Here is a 24,732-nt window from a genome sequence, read left to right as displayed (position 1 = left end):
ATAGGTTATATAAATGATAAATGGGTTATACTTGTATAGCGCTTTTCTACCTTCAAGGTACTCAAAGCGCTTTGACAGTATTTCCACATTCACCCATTCACACACACATTCACACACTGATGGTGGGAGCTGCCATGCAAGGCGCTAACCAGCAACCATCAGAGGCAAAGGGTGAAGTGTCTTGCCAAAGGACACAACGGACGTGACTAGGAAGGTAGAAGGTATATATATATATATATATATACCATCACAAGTAGGTTATATACCATCATATACCATCACAAGTAGGTTATATACCATCATATACCATCACAAGTAGGTTATATACCATCATATACCATCACAAGTAGGTTATATACCATCATATACCATCACAAGTAGGTTATATACCATCATATACCATCACAAGTAGGTTATATACCATCATATACCATCACAAGTAGGTTATATACCATCATATACCATCACAAGTAGGTTATATAACATCTAATAAAATCATATACCATCACAAGTAGGTTATATGCCATCATATACCATCAAAAGTAGGTTATATATCATCACAAGTAGGTTATATACCATTATTTACCATCATATACCATCACAAGTAGGTTATATACCATCATATACCATCACAAGTAGGTTATATACCATCATTTACATCATATACTATTACAAGTAGGTTATATACCATCACAAGTAGGTTATATACCATCATATAACATCATATACCATCACAAGTCGGATTATATACCATCATATACCATCACAAGTAGGTTATATACCATCATTTACCATCATATACCATCACAAGTAGGTTATATACCATCACATAAATTACATACCATGAATTGATTACGTGGACCCCGACTTAAACAAGTTGAAAAACTTATTTGGGTGTTACCATTTAGTGGTCAATTGTACGGAATATGTACTGAACTGTGCAATCTACTAATAAAAGTTTCAATCAATCAATCAAAACATACCATCATATACCATCACAAGTAGGTTATATACCATTATATACCATCACAAGTAGGTTATATACCATCATATACCATCACATTACATCACAAGTAGATTATATACATCATATACCATCACAAGTAGGTAATGTACCATCATATTCCATCACATTTCATCACAAGTAGGTTATATACCATTATTAACCATAACAAGTAGGTTATATACCATCATATACCATCACAAGTAGGTTATATACCATCACAAGTAGGTTATATACCATCATATACCATCACAAGTAGGTTATATACCATCATATACATTACAAGTAGGTTATATACCATCACAAGTAGGTTATATACCATCACATACCATCACAAGTAGGTTATATACCATCATATACCATCACAAGTAGGTTATATACCATCATATACCATCACAAGTAGGTTATATACCATCATATACCATCACAAGTAGGTTATATACCATCACAAGTAGGTTATATACCATCATATACCATCACAAGTAGGTTATATACCATCATATACATTACAAGTAGGTTATATACCATCACAAGTAGGTTATATACCATCACAAGTAGGTTATATACCAGGGGTCGGCAACCCGCGGCTCCGGAGCCGCATGCGGCTCCTTGACCACTCTGATGCGGCTCAGCTACATACATGCCGACCCCCCCGATTTTCCCAGGAGACTTATGGATGTCAGTGTCTCTCATAGACTACTCCCAGGAAAATATAATCCTATTTACACTCTAATTTCTATATAAAGGGCATGCCCTAATTGCACTGCAGTAATTGTCCTCTATAGCATTTACATACAGCATGCCAGTCCAGCCACATGTTGCATGTTGTTATTACTTGCTCACACAGGAGACAGCAAAGCATACTTACTCATCAGCCACACAGCTTACACTGACGGTAGCCGTATCAAACAACTTTAACATTGTTACGTTACAAATATGCGCCACACTGTGAACCCACACCAAAAAAGAATGAAAAACACATTTCTGCAGAACATCCCACTGTAACACAACATAAACACAACACAACCATTACCCAGAATCCCATGCAGCCCTAACTCTTCCGGTCTACATTATACACCCCCGCTACCACCAAATCCCCCCACACATCAACCCCCCCCTCTCCGTGCATTGGTTGAGCGGAAGAGTTAGGGCTGCATGGGATTCTGGGTATTGGTACCGTCAGTGTAAGATGTGTGGCTGTTGACTTAGTAGCCTTGCTGTCTGTAACGCTATCAAGCCAAAGCTGCATTCCACTTGTGGCTGAGCAGATACACTGATTGGGCAGACTCTAGAGGGCGCCAAATGCAGTGTCATCACGCTCTGATATTCGGGAGTCTCCCGGTAAAAATGAGAGGGTTGGCAAGTATGACGCAAGCGACATTCATTCAAAACTCGCGGGCTGCACTAACATCAAATTTCCACATTAAAGTACGTGCCGGTGCGTGTGTCTGAGACCCCTAGTTAACATAGCACAAAGCGTTTAAGCTTTGTATGCGGTGTTTTTCATTTTAAATTTTAAAAACATATTTTGTGGCTCCCATTACTTTCTTTAATGTGTGAAACTTGCCAAAATGGCTCTTTGAGTGGTAAAGGTTGCCGACCCCTGTTATATACCATCATATACCATCACAAGTGGGTTATATACCATCACAAGTAGGTTATATACCATCACAAGTAGGTTATGTACTGAACTGTGCAATCTACTAATAAAAGTTTCAATCAATCAATCAAAACATACCATCATATACCATCACAAGTAGGTTATATACCATTATATACCATCACAAGTAGGTTATATACCATCATATACCATCACATTACATCACAAGTAGATTATATACATCATATACCATCACAAGTAGGTAATGTACCATCATATTCCATCACATTTCATCACAAGTAGGCTATATACCATTATTAACCATAACAAGTAGGTTATATACCATCATATACCATCACAAGTAGGTTATATACCATCACAAGTAGGTTATATACCATCACAAGTAGGTTATATACCATCATATACATTACAAGTAGGTTATATACCATCATATACCATCACAAGTAGGTTATATACCATCATATACCATCACAAGTAGGTTATATACCATCATATACCATCACAAGTAGGTTATATACCATCATATACCATCACAAGTAGGTTATATACCATCATATACATTACAAGTAGGTTATATACCATCACAAGTAGGTTATATACCATCACAAGTAGGTTATATACCATCACAAGTAGGTTATATACCATCATATACCATCACAAGTGGGTTATATACCATCACAAGTAGGTTATATACCATCACAAGTAGGTTATATACCATCATATACCATCACAAGTAGGTTATATACCATCATATACCATCACAAGTAGGTTATATAACATCATATACCATCATATTACATCACAAGTAGATTATATACATCATATACCATCACAAGTAGGTTATATACCATCATATACCATCACAAGTGGGTTATATACCATCACAAGTAGGTTATATACCATCACAAGTAGGTTATATACCATCATATACCATCACAAGTAGGTTATATACCATCATATACCATCACAAGTAGGTTATATAACATCATATACCATCATATTACATCACAAGTAGATTATATACATCATATACCATCACAAGTAGGTTATATAACATCATATACCATCATATTACATCACAAGTAGATTATATACATCATATACCATCACAAGTAGGTTATTTACCATCATATACCATCACAAGTAGGTTATATACCATCATATACCATCACATACCATCATATTCCATCACATACGTCATACCATCACAAGTAGGTTATATAAAATCATATACCATCATATTACATCACAAGTAGATTATATACATCATATACCATCACAAGTAGGTTATATACATCATATACCATTATATGCCATCATATACCATCACAAGTAGGTTATATACCATCATATACATCACAAGTAGGTTATATACCATCATATAACATCACAAGTAGGTTATATACCATCATATACCATCACAAGTAGATTATATACCATCACAAGTACAAAAGCCAAAAGCAGTGAAGTTGTCACGTTGTGTAAATGGTAAATAAAAAGAATACAACAAATCCTTTTCAACTTATATTCAATTAAATAGACTGCAAAGACAAGATATTTCATGTTCACACTGAGGAACTTTATTATTATTTTGCAAATATTAGCTCATTTGGAAATTTGATGCCTGCAACATGTTTCAAATAAGCTGGCACAAGTGGCAAAAAAGACGGAGAAAGTTGAGGAATGGTCATCAAACACTTATTTGGAACATCCCAAATAAGGCTAATTGGGAACAGGTGGGTGCCATGATTGGGTATAAAAGCAGCTTCCATGAAATGCTCAGTCATTCACAAACAAGGACGGGGCGAGGGTCACCACTTTGTCAACAAATGCCTGAGCAAATTGTTTAAGAACAACATTTCTCAAGCAGCTATTGCAAAGAATTTAGGGATTTCACCATCTAAGGTCCGTAATATCATCAAAAGGTTCAGAGAATCTGGAGAAATCACTGCACATGAGCGATGATATTACGGACCTTCGATCCCTCAGGCGGTACTGCATCAAAAAGCGACATCAGTGTGTAAAGAATATCACCACATGGGCACAGGAACACTTCAGAAAACCACTGTCAGTAACTACAGTTGGTCGCTACATCTGTAAGTGCAAGTTAAAACTCTACTATGCAAAGCCAAAGCCATTTATCAACAACACCCAGAAACGCCGCCGGCTTCGCTGGGCCAGAGCTCATCTAAGATGGACTGATGCAAAGTGGAAAAGTGTTCTGCGGTCTGACGAGTCCACAATTTCAAATTGTTTCGAATTACACAACGTGCTTGAAAAAGGTCAGTTTAACAGCGACCGTTTAAAAATATTTTCTAACAAATGTCTCTACTGTGAATGATGGCGACTGGCTCTTACCGCATGCTGTCAGTCATTGCCATGTCGGCAAGAAAGCAACACCAGCAAGCCAACCAATGAGCTTGTGGGCGGTGTAAAGGGACAAGCCTCAGTCTGAGCCACAGTTTTCCGCCTGGCACAAGTGTTTGACTTGTCTCCATTAAATAGCATTTATTTTTAGACTGTAAAAATTGCAAAAGCTGTGCATGGGTGGGGACGTCTGCTGTCAGTGGTGCTAACTAATAAAGGTGGTTAGTTTATCTTTTACACATTACACCATAAAGCAACACACCTTTTTGTTAAAAAATAATAATTATAAGGACCATCTCGCAGGTAATTTTCTTGTAAACATACTGATTGTGTATCTCATGGGCAAATAAACAGTCTTATAGCGGGAGGGTTATTAACCTGGATTGATTGTCATATATTTTTAATGCGTCACATACCGTATTTTGCAGACTCTAAAGCGGTATATAAGCCGCACCCACTAATTTTTACAAGAAAAAAAAATGTTTCCATATATTAGCCGCACCTGACTACAAACCGCAGATATATACGTTGTGAAATGAATTATTATTTACATAGAATATTCTGTAAATGTTTATTTACATACTTTAATTGATTCCAAACGATGTCTGTAACGCGGCAGTAAAACGGCTGATCAAACAAAACAGAAGTCATGGTAGCTCTCCAATCAGCTAAACAGACTCAATAACTCCACAGTGACGTTTTGGTGAATTTACCGAGGAATTTGTGAAAATTAAACAATACAAAAAGAATGCCATTATAAGTAAATAATACGAACACAGCTTCATTACATTACGATAGCACTTACAAATATGCATGAAAACAGTCCTACAGACATCACACATGGGACGCTTTAGTAAGTAACAATTGTTTTAGTTATATTGTAAAACTTACAAACGTTGCTTGGAGTGATGAATGAAGAATCCGTATGAGTCGAAGCATTATGGAAGACTCCGGTTGAAAAAACAAAACAATGCACTACCGATAAATGGAAGGACACTGCAGCACCTGCAGTGAGCGAATTCGTCCAAAAGATGGCGCCATACTACAAACTATAAAACACCCTGTCAGTGCTTTTGCCTGTTTTTTTTAAATAAAATAATTTTTATTTGTCTGCCGTCGGCAAAGAAAAATCCATAAATTAGACACACCGTGTTATAATCCGCAGGGTTCAAAGCGTAGGAAAAAAGTAATAACTCCACGGTGACATTTTGGTGAATTTACTAAGGAATTTGTGTTAGTGTTATTAACTTACAGTGGCATTATTTTTGTATTGTTTCACTCGTAAAGGTGTTCGCATATTAGCTAATGTTAATGGCACGTACAAATGTGCATGAAAACACTCCTACAGACATCACACATGGGACGCTTTAGTAAATAAGAATTGTTTTAGTTATATTGTAAAACTTACAAACGTTGCTTAGAGCAGTGTTTTTCAACCACTGTGCCGTGGCACACTAGTGTGCCGTGAGATACAGTCTGGTGTGCCGTGGAAGATGATCTAATTTCACCTATTTGGGTTTAAAATATTTTTTGCAAACCAGTAATTACAGTCTGCAAATGATGTGTTGTTGTTGAGTGTCGGTGCTGTCTAGAACTCGGCAGAGTAACCGTGTAATACTCTTCCATATCAGTAGGTGGCAGCCGGTAGCTAATTGCTTTGTAGATGTCGGAAACAGTGGGAGGCAGTGTGCAGGTAAAAAGGTGTCTAATGGTTAAACCAAAAATAAACAAAAGGTGAGTGCCCCTAAGAAAAGGCATTGAAGCTTAGGGAAGGCTATGCAGAACGAAATTAAAACTGAACTGGCTACAAAGTAAACAAAAACAGAATGCTGGACGACAGCAAAGACTTACTGTGGAGCAAAGACGGCGTCCACAAAGTACATCCGAACATGACATGACAATCAACAATGTCCCCACAAAGAGGGATAAAAACAACTGAAATATTCTTGATTGCTAAAACAAAGTAGATGCGGGAAATATCGCTCAAAGGAAGACATGAAACTGCTACAGGAAAATACCAACAAAACAGGAAAAGCCACCAAAATAGGAGCTCAAGACAAGAAGTAAAACACTACACACAGGAAAACGTCAAAAAAGTCCAAATAAGTCAAGGTGTGATGTGACAGGTGGTGACAGTACACCTACTTTGAGATAAGAGCTATAGTGATGCATGCTTGGTTATGCTTTAAAGTCATATCCAACAATTGCGACAACAACTTTTTACTGTCAACTGAGTTTCATTTTTAATGATTTCTGCTGGTGGTGTGCCTCCGCATTTTTTTTCAACGCAAAAAATGTGCCTTGCCTCAAAAAAGGTTGAAAAACACTGGCTTAGAATGATGAATGAAGAATCCGTACGAGTAGAAACGCTGTGGACATTTAGTAGACAGAACGGCACTTTGACTTCCGGTTCAAAGCTTTAAACAGCAGGAAACACTGTAGCCATTTTCCCGTTAGCACCTGCAGTGAGAAAACATGTCCATAGCATAAATAATAACATTATTTTAGTGTCTTTGCATGTGTTTTATGAAAACTGGCCATACATTAAGGCCTTGGCCCCCCCGCAGGGTTCAAAGCGTAGGGAAAAAGTAGCAGCTTATAGTCCGGAACTTTCGGTAATCATCCTGCAAAAAGTGTAGTTGTGAGGGGCCTGAGAGGGTGTGAAAGTCAGGACGGGGTGTGATCCCGCTCAGCCCGGTCTGAACTAGCGTGAGGCTCTGCCTTCACAGGAAAAACTCTTCAACAAAGGACAGGGCATGCCAGTTGAACAGGTTGACGCCGGCCATGTGAGTTTTGGCCGGGGGGGGGTAGCACCAGTCGGCGGAGGTCAAGTGACATACTGGTGAAGTCACAGGCGGTGGACGGAGACATATTTGGAATCATGTGAGCAGTGTTGCCGTGACGTAGGCGCACGTCCGCACCGGCTGGGTGTGTTTGTCAACACAGCCGTGGCTGGGGGGGAGGGGCCTTAAACCTGACACCCTGGTTGAAGCTGGCTGAACGTCCAGGCGACAGTCACTCGCTGCTGCCACCTGCTGGTTGAGCATGAACCTTGTAAAAACATGGCATGTTTTTTGTGTGTCTTCAGATCATTGAGAAGTTCATCAACGACACGTGGGTGGAGCGCTACAACCAGCCCATCAGCGGTGGCACCCTCAAAGCTGTTTGGTCCACCGCCGTCTCCATCTTCTCCGTCGGCGGCATCTTCGGCTCCTTCTCCGTCGGGTTCTTCGTCAACCGCTATGGAAGGTAACGCAGCAGGAGTAGCGCAGGTCACATGACCAGGATCAAGCTCTTTTTTTTTGTGGAAGTTTCAAGGTTTTTTTCCTTGTTTGTTTTATTTGCACACACTGAGAAAGAGGAAAAAAGAATGATATACGACGTAAAGCAAAAATATGTTTAGGTCTTGTGAGGACACCTGCACCCAAAGCGTCACAATTTACACAATAGCAAAAAACAATAATAAAAAAAAATAGACAAGTCACATGCAATACATGTCACCTAATAATAATAATAATAATAATACATTTTTGACCTCAGGACCCAACTTTTCCATCACAGAGGGGTCAAAATACAAGAATACATTATATATGGATGTATTAAACTACAGTATAATGTCAACATACAAGAATACATTATATGTTGATGTATTAAACTACAGTATAATGCCAACATACAAGAAGACATTATATGTGGATGTATTAAACTACAGTATAATGTCAACATACAATAATACATTATATATGGATGTATTAAACTACAGTATATATGTTCGAAATAAACTCAAACTCAATGTGGATGTATTAAACTACAGTATAATGTCAACATACAAGAATACATTATATATGGATGTATTAAACTACAGTATAATGTCAACATACAAGAATACATTATATATGGATGTATTAAACTACAGTATCATGTCAACATACAAGAATACATTATGTATGGATGTATTAAACTACAGTATAATGTCAACATACAAGAATACATTATATGTGGATGTATTAAACTACAGTATAATGTCAACATACAAGAACACATTTTACGTGGATGTATTAAACTACAACATAAACAAACAACTTTACTGAAAATAATGATAGATGTCATCATCTTGCTGTAGACAAGTTCAGTATGTTGTTCATTTTTCATCAACAGTAACTCCCAAATATTTGGTTTGTGGCACCAAGTTCATTTCTCATCTTTATTATAGCTTTTGTTTTTTCTACTACAAATCATAAAATTCTAAAAAAATAATAAGTCCTCCTAATTGATTTTCCACCTCTTCCTCTGACGCTCAGGAGGAACGCCATGCTCGTGGCCAACGTCCTGGCCCTCATCTCCTCCGCTCTGATGGGCTTTTCCAAGATGGCGTCCTCCTTCGAAATGCTCATCATCGGCCGCTTCGTGGTGGGCTTCTACTCCGGCCTCTCCACCGGCTTCGTGCCCATGTACGTGGGCGAGGTGTCGCCCACGGCCCTGCGAGGGGCTCTGGGAACCCTCCACCAGCTGGGCATCGTCGTGGGCATCCTCATAGCGCAGGTATTGTCCTCGCCACTTCATGTTGTCCTCATAGCGCAGGTATTGTCCTCGCCACTTCATGTTGTCCTCATAGCAGTGTACATTCCTCCCAGTGCTAACGCCAAAGAAGCTTTGAATGCTTTGTACTGCTCCATCAATGAACTGCAATCTACACATCCAGAGGGAGTTTTCATCGTGGCAGGGGATTTTAATCAAGCTAACATGAAAACTGTGTTCCCTCATTTCCATCAATATGTGAATTTTGCAACCGGGGGTGGAAGCAAGCTGGACATGGTGTTCAGCAATATTAAACATGCATATAAAGCTGCACCACGCCCCCACCTCGGCTCTTCAGACCATCTATCTGTGATGAACGTAATTTCGTTCTTATCTGTACTGTAAAGTTAAAGTTTGAATGACAATAAAAAGGAAGTCTAAGTCTAACGCAGGTGTTGTCCTCACCACTTCATGTTGTCCTCACAGCGCAGGTATTGTCCTCGCCACTTCATGTTGTGACAAATCTGAGGTTAATTCTCTCCCTGCTGGCGGCTCACAGGTGTTTGGAATGGACGTCATCATGGGCAACACTGACCTGTGGCCGCTCCTCTTGGGCTTGATCTTCGTGCCCTCTGTGGTTCAGTGCGTCCTGCTGCCGTTCTGCCCGGAGAGCCCGCGCTTCCTGCTCATCAACAAGAACGAAGAGAACAAAGCCAAGACCGGTAGGTGGTGTGCACAAAACCCTGCTCGTCTTGCAGACCTTTTTCATGCAAACTCCTTGGCAGTGCTGAAGAAGCTGAGGGGCACCAACGACGTGAGTGCCGACATGCAGGAGATGAAGGAGGAGAGCCGGCAGATGATGAGGGAGAAGAAGGTCACCATCCCGGAGCTTTTCCGCTCGCCCATGTACCGCCAACCGCTCCTGGTCGCCGTCGTGCTGCAGCTTTCCCAGCAGCTGTCGGGCATCAACGCCGTGAGTTCACACGTCGCACACGTGATGATGCCGAGGAGCACATGCACATGACCTCCTTGTCCCACGTGGTCCAACAGGTCTTCTACTACTCCACCAGCATCTTTGAGAAGGCCGGAGTCGCGCAGCCGGTCTACGCCACCATCGGCGCTGGTGTGGTCAACACGGCTTTCACTGTGGTGTCGGTGGGTATCATGTTTGTTTCAAGGAAAAACGGAAAACCGCACACCATGACATGAAGCGCACTGGTATATAAGCCGCACCCACGAAATGTTAAAGAAAAATCCATGTACAAACCCTGTTTCCATATGAGTTGGGAAATTGTGTTAGATGTAAATATAAACGGAATACAATGATTTGCAAATCATTTTCAACCCATATTCAGTTGAATATGCTACAAAGACAACATATTTGATGTTCAAACTGATAACCATTTTTTTTTTGCAAATAATCATTAACTTTAGAGTTTGATGCCAGCAACACGTGACAAAGAAGTTGGGAAAGGTGGCAATAAATACTGATAAAGTTGAGGATTGCTCATCAAACACTTATTTGGAACATCCCACAGGTGAACAGGCAAATTGGGAACAGGTGGGTGCCATGATTGGGTATAAAAGAAGATTCCATGAATTGCTCAGTCATTCACAAACAAGGATGGGGCGAGGGTCACCACTTTGTCAACAAATGCATGAGCAAATTGTTGAACAGTTTAAGAAAAACCTTTCTCAACCAGCTATTGCAAGGAATTTAGGGATTTCACCATCTAGGGTCCGTAATATCATCAAAGGGTTCAGAGAATCTGGAGAAATCACTGCACGTAAGCAGCTAAGCCCGTGACCTTCCATCCCTCAGGCTGTACTGCATCAACAAGCGACATCAGTGTGTAAAGGATATCACCACATGGGCTCAAGAACACTTCAGAAACCCACTGTCAGTAACTACAGTTGGTCGCTACATGCAAGTTAAAACTCTACTATGCAAGGCGAAAACCGTTTATCAACAACACCCAGAAACGCTGTCGGCTTCTCTGGGCCTGATACAAAGTGGAAAAGTGTTCTGTGGTCTGACGAGTCCACATTTCAAATTGTTTTTGGAAACTGTGGACGTCGTGTCCTCCGGACCAAAGAGGAAAAGAACCATCCGGATTGTTATAGGCGCAAAGTGTAAAAGGCAGCATGTGTGATGGTATGGGGGTGTATTAGTGCCCAAGACATGGGTAACTTACACATCTGTGAAGGCACCATTAATGCTGAAATGTACATACAGCTTTTGGAGCAACATATGTTGCCATCCAAGCAACGTTACCATGGACGCCCCTGCTTATTTCAGCAAGACAATGCCAAGCCACGTGTTACATCAACGTGGCTTCATAGTAAAAGAGTGCGGGTACTAGACTGGCCTGCCTGTAGTCCAGACCTGTCTCCCATTGAAAATGTGTGGCGCATTATGAAGCCTAAAATAGCACAAGGGAAACCCCCGGACTGTTGAACAACTTAAGCTGTACATCAAGCAAGAATGGGAAAGAATTCCACCTGAGAAGCTTAAAAATGTGTCTCCTCAGTTCTCAAACGTTTACTAAGTGTTGTTAAAAGGAAAGGCAATGTAACACAGTGGTGAACGTGCCCTTTCCCAACTACTTTGGCACATGTTGCAACCATGAAATTCTACGTTAATTATTATTTGCAAATCAAATATGTTGTCTTTGTAGTGCATTCAATTGAATATGGGTTGAAAATGATTTGCAAATCATTGTATTCCGTTTATATTTACATCTAACACAATTTCCCAACTCATATGGAAACGGGGTTTGTATTAGCAGCACCGAACTGTAAGCCGCAGATAGATATGTTGTGAAATGAGTTATTTACACAGAAATATTTATTTACATACTTTAATTGCTTTTACTTTTAATTTCATACCTTAATTACGCCTCAGCCTTCCCGGTAAGGTCTGTTCAGGTGTACTGGAGAGGAGGCTACGCCGGATAGTCCAACCTCGGATCCAGGAGGAACAGTGTGGTTTTGGTCCTGGTCGTGGAACTGTGGACCAGCTCTATACTCTCGGCAGGGTCCTTGAGCGTGCATGGGAGTTTGCCCAACCAGTCTACAAGTGTTTTGTGGACTTGGAGAAGGCATTCAACCGTGTTCCTCGGGAAGTCCTGTGGGGAGTGCTCAGAGAGTATGGGGTATCGGACTGTCTGATTGTGGCGGTCCGCTCCCTGTATGATCAGTGCCAGAGCTTGGTCCGCATTGCCGGCAGTAAGTCGGACACGTTTCCAGTGAGGGTTGGACTCCGCCAAGGCTGCCCTTTGTCACCCATTCTGTTCATAACTTTTATGGACAGAATTTGTAGGCACAGTCAAGGCGTTGAGGGGATCTGGTTTGGTGGCTGCAGGATTAGGTCTCTGCTTTTTGTAGATGATGTGGTCCTGATGGCTTCATCTGGCCAGGATCTTCAGCTCTCACTGGATCGGTTCGCAGCCGAGTGTGAAGCGACTGGGATGAAAATCAGCACCTCCAAGTCCGAGTCCATGGTTCTCGCCCAGAAAAGGGTGGAGTGCCATCTCCGGCTTGGGGAGGAGATCTTGCCCCAAGTGGAGGAGTTCAAGTACCTCGGAGTCTTGTTCACGAGTGAGAGAAGAGTGGATGGTGAGATCGACAGGCGGAATTTACTGAGGAATTTGTGAAAGTGAAACAATACAAAAAGAAAGCCATTGTGAGTTAATAATACTAACACAGACACTCGTAAATGTGTTAGCATATTAGCTCATGCTAACGACGCTAGCTTCATTACATTATGATAGCACGTACAAATATGCATGAAAACACTCCTACAGACATCACACATGGGACAGTTTAGTCAGTAAGAATTGTTTTAGTTGTACTGTAAAACTCACAAATGTTAATTGTTAATTAACTGTTAATTAAATACCGTATTTTTAGGACTATAAGTCATAGTTTTTTTCATAGTTTGGCCGGGGGTGCGACTTATACTCAGGAGCGACTTATGTGTGAAATTATTAACACATTACCTTAAAATATCAAATAATATTATTTAGCTCAGGGGTGTCCAAAATTTTTCAACTGAGGGCCGCACACGGAAAAATTTAAGCATGCGGGGGCCATTTTGATATTTTTCATTTTCAAACCATAACAAAATATATGGATTTTTTTTTTTTAACCTTTAGGGCTCCCGGGGACCATAAAGGGTCTCAGTCATTAAAACGTTAAAAATAAGTCAAATTATTATTATTATTTTTTATTTAACGCTTACAGTAAATCTCTATATCAGCTGAGATAGGCTCCAGCGCCCCCCGCTACCCTGAAGGGAATAAGCGGTAGAAAATGGATGAATGGAACTTCAGGTTAAAAAAAAGTGAAAAAAAAGAAAAAAAAAGGTTTTATGCCTTTTCTGTCAAAGACAACTTTGGGTTTTTTTATAGCAAAACTGGAAATATGCAGTATTTAGTAATTAGAGCTCTAAAAGATCAATGCAGGACACCATTGATTTTAATTATTTAATATTTTTGAGAAATCAGTGAAAATATTAATAAAATCCCACTAAATATGTTTGGGATCCAAAAGGTGCCCCACTCATAAAGTGATACATTTTTATTAGTTTTTTTTTTTACTTTCAACACTTAAGTTACGAGATCAACTTCAGATATATCTGTTGATTTTACGTAAGAACTATTATTTTGTTTGTTTTTATGCTCTTTTGTCAAAAAAAAACTTTTATGTTTTTATATGGCAACCACACAATATATGCAATATTTTTTCCACATAAAACATTTTAAAGTGAAATTTTTGAAGTAATTGGAGCCTTGAATAGGTCAATAATTCAGCATAACATCGATTTTTAGTCTTTTTTTTTGGAGCAATGGCAAAAAAAAGAAAAATAAACAAAGACAAAAGAAAAAAAAACAGCCTGCATGGCAGCTTTGTGTCAACATTGCAACTTTTTCTTGTTAGATTTCACCTCGTTCCACTTTTTTAAATGTTTATTTTTATTTTTGCAATACTATCAATTTTGCAATTTTTGCGGAATGTGTTGCGGGCCGGTAAACAATTAGCTGCGGGCTGCAAATGGCCCCCGGGCCGCACTTTGGACACCCCTGATTTAGCTCATTCGCGTAAGAGACTAGACGTATAAGATTTAATGGGATTTAGCGATTAGGAGTGACAGATTGTTTGGTAAACGTATAGCATGTTCTATATGTTATAGTTATTTGAATGACTCTTACCATAATATGTTACGTTAACATACCAGGCACGTTCTCAGTTGGTTATTTATGCCTCATATAACGTACACTTTTTCAGCCTGTTGTTCACTATTCTTTATTTATTTTAAATTGCCTTTCAAATGTCTATTCCTGGTGTTGGCTTTTATCAAATACATTTCCCCCAAAAATGCGACTTATAGTCCGGTGCGACTTACTGTATATATGTTTTTTTCCTTCTTTATTATGCATTTTCGGCCGGTGCGACTTATACTCCGAAAAATACGGTAATAGTGCAAATGAATGAAATATCATTCGAGCATTTATGATTTATTTTGCTGTTTGTGCAAGTGGTGATAAATGACAAGAGAAGATGACTCTCTACACCAGGGGTGTCCAAACTTTTTCCACTGAGGGCCGCACACTGAAAAATCAAAGCAAGCGGGGGCCATTTTGATATTTTTTATTTTAAAAACCAATACAATATATGTATAAAAAATATACATTTAGGCCTCCACTCAGGCTTGATCCCGGGGACTCCAAAGGGTTTAGGTTCAAAAAATTAAAAAAAATTCATTATTTAGTATTATTATTTATTATTATTATTATTCAAAGTTGAAATATCTTGATCAACATTAGGTATATCTGTCAATATAACATTGTTTTTTTTTTTAGATTTAAGTTGTATGCCCTTTTTGTCAAAGAAAACCCAGTTTTTTATGAAAAAACACAATAGGAAATATTTTCCCCCAATAAAATTTTAAAGTGGAACATTTCAGATTATAAAATAATTGGAGCTCATAACATAACTCATAACAATATTGATTTTAATTTATTATTATTTTTTGAGCAATGACACTTAAAAAAAAAAAAAAAAAGTCCCACTAAAATTATTGGGGATCCAAAAGGGTCCTGCTCAGTAAAGTGTTAAAAAATAAATCGTAATTTTTTTTAAAACTGTTAACACAATAGTCTCGAGATCAACTTCAGATCTATCCGTCAATTATAACTTGTATTGCTGTTTATTATGTTCCTTGTTTGTTCATTTTAGGCACTTCTTTAAAAAAAACAAAAAAAAAACATAGTTTTTTATATGGCAAACACAAAATATGCAACATTTTCCCCAAAAAATATCTCAAAGTGGAATATTTAATGTGACCTAATTGGAGCCTTGAATAGGTCAATAATTCATAATAACATTGTTTTTGATTCATTATTATGTTTTAAAGAAAGAAACAGCCTGCATGACAGCTTAGTGTTATTAGAGTCTACAATGCAACATTTTATTGTCACCTGTTTTCTACTTTTTATGTTTTTTATTTTTTTAATCGTATTTTTAGAATGTGCCGTGGGGCCGTTAAAAAATTACCTGCGGGCCGCAAATGGCCCCCGGGCCGCACTTTGGACATCCCTGCTCTACACGTAAAAAGTCTCTTTCAAAGAATGTTTTGATGAAAGGAGTGACTGAGGTTTGATTCCCGCAGCTGTTCGTGGTGGAGCGTGCAGGCCGCAGGTCCCTCCACCTGCTGGGCCTGCTGGGAATGGCGGGCTCCGCCCTCCTTATGACCATCGCCTTGGCTCTGCTGGTAAGTCCTCACCAGACCAAGGTCCACCTGACTCCCGAAGTGGGCGACTAAGGTCCTCCCCTTCTTCTTCTGCAGGACCAACTCAAGTGGATGTCCTACCTGAGCATCGTGGCCATCTTCGCCTTTGTGGCCTTCTTTGAGATCGGCCCGGGTCCCATCCCCTGGTTCATCGTGGCAGAGTTGTTCTCCCAGGGGCCGCGGCCCTCCGCCTTCGCCGTGGCCGGCTTCTCCAACTGGACCGCCAACTTCATCGTGGGAATGGGCTTCCAGTACCTGGAGGTGAGGAGAGGGAGGACCACGCGTTTATATCTTCTCATCTCTCTTTATGAAAAGGAGTAGGAAGAACACATTTGTTCACTTCCTGTTCTCATGTTCTACACCCTCCATGATTTATCAATACAACACAAGTTAACATAATGAGATGAAGAATATCTCATTTTCAATCAAGTTTATCAATATTCTTCTCACGTATACTTTTAGTTTGAACATTTAATCAAGTCAAATACAAATAAGGCAACAGGAGAAGTATCCAAAACGTCTCTTTTCTAAAGTAAATGTGTCCAGCAGATATAGATCATCTACATCACAGGTGTCAAACTCAAGGCCCGGGGGACAAATCTGGCCCGCCACATCAATTTGTGTGGCCCCCGAAAACGTGGAAATAATATGTGTAAATAAAGTACTTTATCTTTTCTTAATAATTGTATTACAAAAGTAAATGTACTGCGTACAATTACATATATTTACACTTTAATCATCTCTAATAATACAACAAAATATTATATCATCATACATTTCTAAACAATGTTCATCATCATCATCATCATTTCTTTTTATTCTTTTCATAAAAATGCATATATACAAGCCATGTACAGTTGACACTTTCATTGTTTTTTAGTTTCTTATACATTTCCATGATCAGAAAGGAGCAGATGGAAGAATACTATTCTTATATTTATCTGCCCCCTTTTTAACACAAATTATTTAGATGACTTTATAACTGTTCCCTCCACCAACACCCGAACTCCAACATACTTTTAATTTTCGTTTAAGCATTTTCAAAATGACACGTCCAATCAAAATCAAAAAGACATTTTCTTTAGTGGCACATTTTTGATGATCTCATCCTTGCCGTCTTGTCTTTGGACCTTCAGCAGGTGGTTAATGTTATTGTTCAAATAAAGATAAATACTTAAAGGCCTACTGAAATAAAATTTTTTTATTCAAACGGGGATAGCAGATCCATTCTATGTGTCATACATGATCATTTCGCGATATTGCCATATTTTTGCTGAAAGGATTTAGTAGAGAACATCGACGATAAAGTTCGCAACTTTTGGTCGCTGATAAAAAAAAGCCTTGCCTGTACCGGAAGTAGCGTGACGTCACAGGGGATAGGGCTGCTCACATTTCCCTATTGTTTTCAATGCAGCGAGAGAGATTCGGACTGGGAAAGCGATGATTACCCCATTAATTTGAGCGAGGATGAAAGATTTGTGGATGAGGAACGTGAGAGTGAAGGACTAGAGTGCAGTGAAGGACGTATCTTTTTTCGCTCTGACCGTAACTTAGGTACAAGGGCTCATTGGATTCCACACTTTCTCCTTTTTCTATTGTGGGTCACGGATTTGTATTTTAAACCACCTCGGATACTATATCCTCTTGAAAATGAGAGTCGAGAACGCGAAATGGACATTCACAGTGGCTTTTATCTCCGCGACAATACATCGGCGAAACTCTTTAGCTACGGAGCTAACGTGATAGCATCGGGCTCAAATGCAGATAGAAACAAAATAAATAAGCCCCTGACTGGAAGGATAGACAGAAGATCAACAATACTATTAAACCGTGGACATGTAAATACACGGTTTATAATTTCCAGCTTGGCGAAGCTTAACAATGCTGTTGCTAACGACGCCATTGAAGCTAACTTAGCTACGGAGCGGCGGCGGCGGGCGTTGTAGCTTTCGACGACACCCCGGCCGCTACGGCTAAATTCATACGAGCCAGCTGACTTCTGATTGGATAAAAGCTCTAACGTAAAAACAAGCAATACTGGAGTAATTTGATATATCTATGGAAAATAAATTAAAAATGACTTTAATCTTTAATTATGATGATGATTTCTGGTTATGTTAGGCCCTGACGACACACCACTGATTAAAACTGTGTGCGACGTTACATGGACAGGAAGTGGTTGGTAGATGAGAATAACTCTAAAGTCCAATTTCAGGACATCCATCCATGCAGCCATTTTCTACCGCTTGTCCCTTTCGGGGTGGCGGGGGGGTCGCAGCTGCATTCGGGCGGTGGGCGGGGTACACCCTGGACCAGTGTTTTTCAACCTTTTTTGAGCCAAGGCACATTTTTTGCGGTGAAAAAATGCGGAGGCACACCACCAGCAGAAATCACTAAAAAACAAAACTCAGTTGACAGTAAAAAGTCGTTGTCGCAATTGTCGGATATGACTTTAAACCATAACCAACCAGGCATCCCTATAGCTCAGGGGTGGGCAATTAATTTTTACCGGGGGCCGCATGAGCAAACCGAGCACTGCTGGAGGGCCACATCGACAATATTTCAATTAAATTTTGCTCAATATCATTTTTGATATATACCGTAAGATAAAAAATAATAATAAAAATAACAATCATTATAATAATACCTTCATTTAACCCAACTTAACTTTATACCAAAAGCACTGCTTTGGAAATCATTTGTACCCCTTTCAGAGATCACGTTTAGTTGCCCTTAAACATCCTCATGTTGCACAATGAAATGTAAGCATAGGATGAAGTGTGCATTCCTGTAACTTTCTCTAGTAACAGCATTCCATGATTAATATAAATAAGTTAACATTAATAATAAATGACAGTAAAATAAGCACACGTATGACTGAGGAGTCATAGTGTAACTTTGTGTGGTGTTTGTGTTGTCCGACTTTTTGTGTGGCCATAAACGCACCAGTGGTTTAGTGGTATGCGTGTTGGTGACAGATGACAAGTCGGTTTTGGCCTGGTTTGTACGGCAGAAAATGACTAGTTTTTCGAGATAGGAGTGTTTTACTCATGTTTTTGGTGTGGTTATGGCCGAATATAAACAGTTTTGCTCAATAAAGTGATCGATATAATTCCTGTCCTCAAAGCATCTCGATAGACGTTACAATAATTGAACGGTGTTCAATTGAACGGTGTTGACGAACACCGTTAGGGCCGCTTGTTGTCACTGTCACTCAAAGTTGCATTGCAAAATTACACAGAATAAATGTGTTTATTTTGTTCAGAATTCAGATGGGATTTGATTTGGTGCGCGGCATATATTTGCTGTGCGCAGAGGACGCTTGAGCAGTGCGCAATTGCGCAGGCGCGCACTTTAGAGGGAACGTTGCTTGGCAGTCCATGTCTTGTTGAAAACACGCCATTCCTCATCAACTTTTCTCTTTTTAGCGTCTCGGGTGCATCACTTGTCGCTGTGCACCTTCACTCACAGGTTACACACGGACATACGCCCATAAATAACACTTTTCAAAATAAAAGCAGCACAGTTGTATTGCGCGCACAACATTGATGTTTTTTCAACTTTATTTTGTAATTTGTGATTGCAGCTGTTCACATTCACTCACAATCACGCACACGCATACGTCCACACGGAAGTAATACAAATAACGCTTTTCAAAACAAAAGCAGCACCGTTGTATTTCACACTGGACATAGATACTTTTTAAAATGTATTTTGTAATTTATGATTGGCCTCACGCGGGCCGCAGAATGCCCAGGTCTGCTATAGCTCTTGTCTCAAAGTAGGTGTACTGTCACCACCTGTCACATCACTCTGCGACTTATTTTGACTTGTTTGCTGTTTTCCTGTGTGTAGTGTTTTAGTTCTTGTCTTGCGCTCCTATTTTGGTGGCTTTTCTTCTTTTTTTGGTATTTTCCTGTAGCAGTTTCATGTCTCCCTTTGAGCGATATTTCCCCCATCTACTTTGTTTTAGCAATCAAGAATATTTCGGTTGTTTTCATCCTTCTTTCTGGGGACATTGTTGATTGTCATGTCATCTTCGGATGTACATTGTCTTTGCTCCACAGTAAGTCTTTGCTGTCGTCCAGCATTCTGTTTTTCTTTACTTTGTAGGCAGTTGAGTTTTAGTTTCGTTCTACATAGCCTTCCCTAAGCTTCAATGCCTCTTCTACGGGGCACTCATCTTTTGTTTATTTTTTATTTAAGCATTAGACACTTTGCTTTGTAGATGTTCCCCACATCTACAAAGCAATTCGCTACCTGCTGCCACCTACTGATATGGAAGAGTATTACACGGTAACTCTGCCCAGCTCTAGACAGCACCGACACTCAACAACAACAACACATCATTTGCAGACTATAAAAAAAAATATTTTTAACCCAAATAGGTGAAATTAGATCATCTCCCACGGCACACCAGACTGTATCTCACGACACACTAGTGTGCCGCGGCACAGTGGTTGGAAAACACTGCCCCGGACAAGTCTTCATTTTCCACGTTTTAGTTCAGGGTTCAACTTTCGGCTGATGAAAATGGTTCCTCTTGGTTCCTCAAAGTGCCTGCAAAGTTCCAAACGCCATTTCAGCCTCGAGCTGCTCTGCCAGAGAATAAGAAGACTCGTTTATTTTTGGCTTCTTCTTATTTTTGTGCTAACTTCCAGCGTCCATACAGATCAGATGCTAATTATGCAAATGAGAGTAATCCCTCCTCTCTTCCTCCCGCAGGCGGCGTGCGGCGCGTACGTCTTCGTCATCTTCATCGCCCTGCTGCTCTTCTTCTTCTTCTTCACCTACTTCAAGGTCCCGGAGACCAAGGGCCGGACTTTCGACGAGATCGCCTCCGGCTTCCGCCAGAGCGCCGTGGCGGGCGGCGAGAAGCACTCGCCCGAGGAGCTCAACAGCCTGGGCGCCGACTCCCAGCTTTGAGGAGTCGGCCGCCCGGCGAACTCTCTTCTGTTGCTCGCGGCCGGGAGGCGCGAGGGGGGTCTGCTCTCTCTCCACGTAGACCCCGAGTCCCACCAGGGGGTGCGCGTCCTAGACCTAGACGCGTCCCCGACTAGAATCTTTCTCACACTGTCGTCACATTTTTTGCTTTGTGAGCGTCCGACTCTGACGTCCTTGACACTGGGCGTGGCCTGGGAAATGTGACGGAAGGTTTTTCATGTTTCAAAGATCTCTTCCAGACTTTTGAGAGAACATTAAGGAGTGCCAGTGCACCCGTTTTTTTATAGATCTCCTTTTATCACTGACTATAAATGTTGTTTGTTAGCACGGCACTGTAGACTTGGCACTGCTGCACTGCCTCCTTCCTCCACCAGAGGGTGCACTTGTCCTGCCAATACGCGCTTCTTAGATATTTATATTTCACTTTCTTCTCAACAATTATTATCAAGTGGAGGCAATGTTGGGGTCACACTGGAAAAAATACATTTTACAAGAAGAAATATGTGATTTTAGGACAAAAAGATCAACATTTTACACAGGTAAAGTGTACAAAACAACTTTAATGAATGGAATTGACTTTAATAAAGTTGTAATTTTGCAAAAAAAAAGAAAGAAAAGTGGAACAACTATAAGTTTAGAAAGATTAAATTTAGTGGAAAAAAAAGACGCATTTTACAAAAATAGTCCGAATATCGTGAAGAAAAGTCCGTTTTGTGAGGGACAAAAGAAGAAATGTTTGGAAACCAAAGTGAAAAGATTGAGACTGGAGAAAGTTTTATGAGGAGAATAAATGTGATTTAACGAGAACAAATTTGAGTGGAATTTGACAAATATGTTAATTATTAAATTTACTATTAAACATTTTTAATTGTAATTTATTAAATTTTAATTTAAAATGTAATCAAATTTAAATATATTATTACATATTTTAATTTTGTAAGGGGAAAAAGGGGAAATGTGAAAAGATTGCGACGTTTTTTTTTTATGAGGGAGAAGAAATTTGATTTTACGTTGACAAATTTTAGTGGAATTTTAAAAATATTTTAATTATTAAATTTACTATAAAATATTTTTAATTTTAATTTATTAAATTTGAATCAAATTCTAATTTAAATATATTATTAAATATTTTAATTTTGTGAGGGACAAAAGGCAAAATGTGAAAAGATTGTGACTGTTTTTTTTTATGAGGGGGAATAAATGTGATTTTACGAGAACACATTTTGGTGGAATTTTACAAAAGTTTTAATTATTAAATATTTTAAATGTAAATGTATTACATTTAAAATTAAATATATAATAAATATTTTTTTAATATAAATTATTAAATATTTACATTTTGTGAGGGACAAAAGGCGAAATGTTTGGAAACCAAAGTGAAAAGATTGCGACTGGATTTTTATTTATTTTTTTACGAGGGGGGAAAAATTCTGATTCTACGGGAACAAATTTTAGTGACATTTTACAAATATTTTAATTATTAAATTTAGTATTAAATATTTTAATTTAAATGTATTAAATTTACATTTGAAATTAAATTAAATTAAAATATATTGTTAAATACTTTAAATAGAATTTTACAAATATTTGAAAAGGAAAATGATGAGCTCTAAAATTGCATAAAATGTAAAAGTCATTTTTTGAAGTCGATTTTAGGTTTAAAAAAAAGAAGAAAAAAAGGCATTTCTGAGAATACAGTTGTAATATTAAAATAATCTTAAAAATTTAACCTTTTTCCTTGTGGCCCTCACACTTGACTCCCAGTTTTTACACTTTTTAGTTAATATCGGATCCAAAAGGTCAAAATCATACATTTATTTCAGTGTTTTTGGGGGGAGGGGGTGGACTATGGACCAAAGTGAAAGTGAAAGTGGACTTGTCACCCCGAACGCTGTCTTACTTCTGCTGTATCTCAACAATCTACTTTTTAGCTGCACTTTATTCTTATTTGGAGGATTTTGTCTGGGGAAACTGCTCGACTGCTGTTTGTGTCGTTTTGCATATTTTTATTCTAGTTTGGCAGGACGGGGGTGTCCAACTAGTGGCTCATTTTTTGAACAGCACATTTTTAAAAATACTAGGAAATGTCATGTGTGACGAGAAAAAGTCAAAATGTCGACACTCACAACACTAAGTTTTTTTTGTTTTTTTTAACGGTTTTGAAAGTGAAAAATGTCAAAATGGTCAGTTTGGCCTGGGACATTCCATCGTCAATATTAGCACGTATTGATCGCCACGAGTGACCTTCACACGCCCTCGCCAGCATGCCCTCACCAAGATGGCCGCCTTCCGCTCTGAATTTGAATAACTAACATGTTTTTTCTTCAAAGGAGAGGGGTTTTTTTTATGAAGTGATAGAAAACACGTGAGGGAAGGGATTCATACGGCCCCGTTCCTGGCTGGATCTCGCGCGAGAGGACGAGTTTGTCCTTTTTGCAATGCAGGCTGCTGAAAATGGCGGAAAGCGCCACTCCACATAGCTAAATGTGCTCACATGTTAAGATACTCAACACTATGCTGTAGTCTGGCGGCTAAATTGGACAATGCACTTCCCCGATTTGTCACGTTTCATGTGTCGGGTAAACCGTGACGAATGGGGCCACATGAATCCCATTTCCTGCTGATTGAAGAGCATTGGAGTATTTACGTTACACACTGTTTATGAAATGTTGTTTTGAAACACACTATGGAATTGAACAAACACAAATTAGTCGAACTGATTAACGTGTTGTAGAAAATATTTGACTGCAAAAGGACTGTACTTTTTTTTAATTTTTATTTTTTATTTTAATGAGGCATTTTGGACTTTTTTAACCAATCATCAGTTGATACCAACAAGGTGTTCTCCTTTTAGGGCACAACACATTGTAGTGTTTTCACACACACACAAATAAAAGAATACAATTCAAGTCCGTGTGGGTTTTTTTCTTGGGAGTGTGCAAAATTGTTTTGATACATTTAAAAAAATTAATTGAATTATATTTATATAGCGCTTTTCTCTAATGACTCAAAGCGCTTTTACATAGTGAAAGCCAATATCTAAGTTACATTTAAAGCAGTGTGGGTGGCACTGGGAGCAGGTGGGTAAAGTGTCTTGCCCAAGGACACAACAGCACTGACTAGGATGGCAGAAGCGGGGATCGAACCTGGAACCCTCAAGTTGCTGGCACGGCCACTCTACCAACCGAGCTATACCGCCCCAAATGTGTTGTTTGCTTAATTGTGAAGGTCATTGATTGGCTAACCAGACTTTTATGTTTTACAGACCATCTCCAAGTCGTTTTCTGAACATCTCTTCAGATTCGCCATTTTTATTTACGTGCCTCCACTTTGACAGCGTCTTCTCCCCATCATATTTGTTGTACCGCTAGATTTGTAGCACTTCCATAACGAATCTACTGACCGATATGTAAGTTAGAAGTGTACGCTACTTTGTATTAGGAACGGCAACAACAAGATAATAGAGAAAAAGAAGGAGCTTATTGA

General features: G+C 39.2%; 1 protein-coding gene across 1 annotated transcript in view; it reads left to right on the top strand.

Annotated features, from left to right (window-relative positions):
• Nucleotides 1-24,155, top strand: part of slc2a1b (solute carrier family 2 member 1b) — a 69,036-nt gene extending 44,881 nt beyond the window's left edge. The window contains exons 3-10 of the mRNA XM_062037829.1: nt 8,080-8,240; nt 9,293-9,533; nt 10,069-10,231; nt 10,295-10,482; nt 10,560-10,664; nt 16,183-16,284; nt 16,360-16,563; nt 21,028-24,155. Coding sequence (XP_061893813.1) covers nt 8,080-8,240; nt 9,293-9,533; nt 10,069-10,231; nt 10,295-10,482; nt 10,560-10,664; nt 16,183-16,284; nt 16,360-16,563; nt 21,028-21,228 — 1,365 coding nt within the window. The 3' untranslated portion in view covers nt 21,229-24,155. The remainder of the gene's footprint in view (nt 1-8,079; nt 8,241-9,292; nt 9,534-10,068; nt 10,232-10,294; nt 10,483-10,559; nt 10,665-16,182; nt 16,285-16,359; nt 16,564-21,027) is intronic.
• Nucleotides 24,156-24,732: the final 577 nt, after the last annotated feature.

This window comes from Entelurus aequoreus, linkage group LG26 (genome assembly GCF_033978785.1).
Source record: "Entelurus aequoreus isolate RoL-2023_Sb linkage group LG26, RoL_Eaeq_v1.1, whole genome shotgun sequence".
In the NCBI taxonomy this organism is placed as follows: Eukaryota; Metazoa; Chordata; class Actinopteri; order Syngnathiformes; family Syngnathidae; genus Entelurus; species Entelurus aequoreus.
The sequence above is the reverse complement of the archived record's forward strand: the minus strand, read 5'-3'. Positions and strand labels throughout refer to the sequence as shown.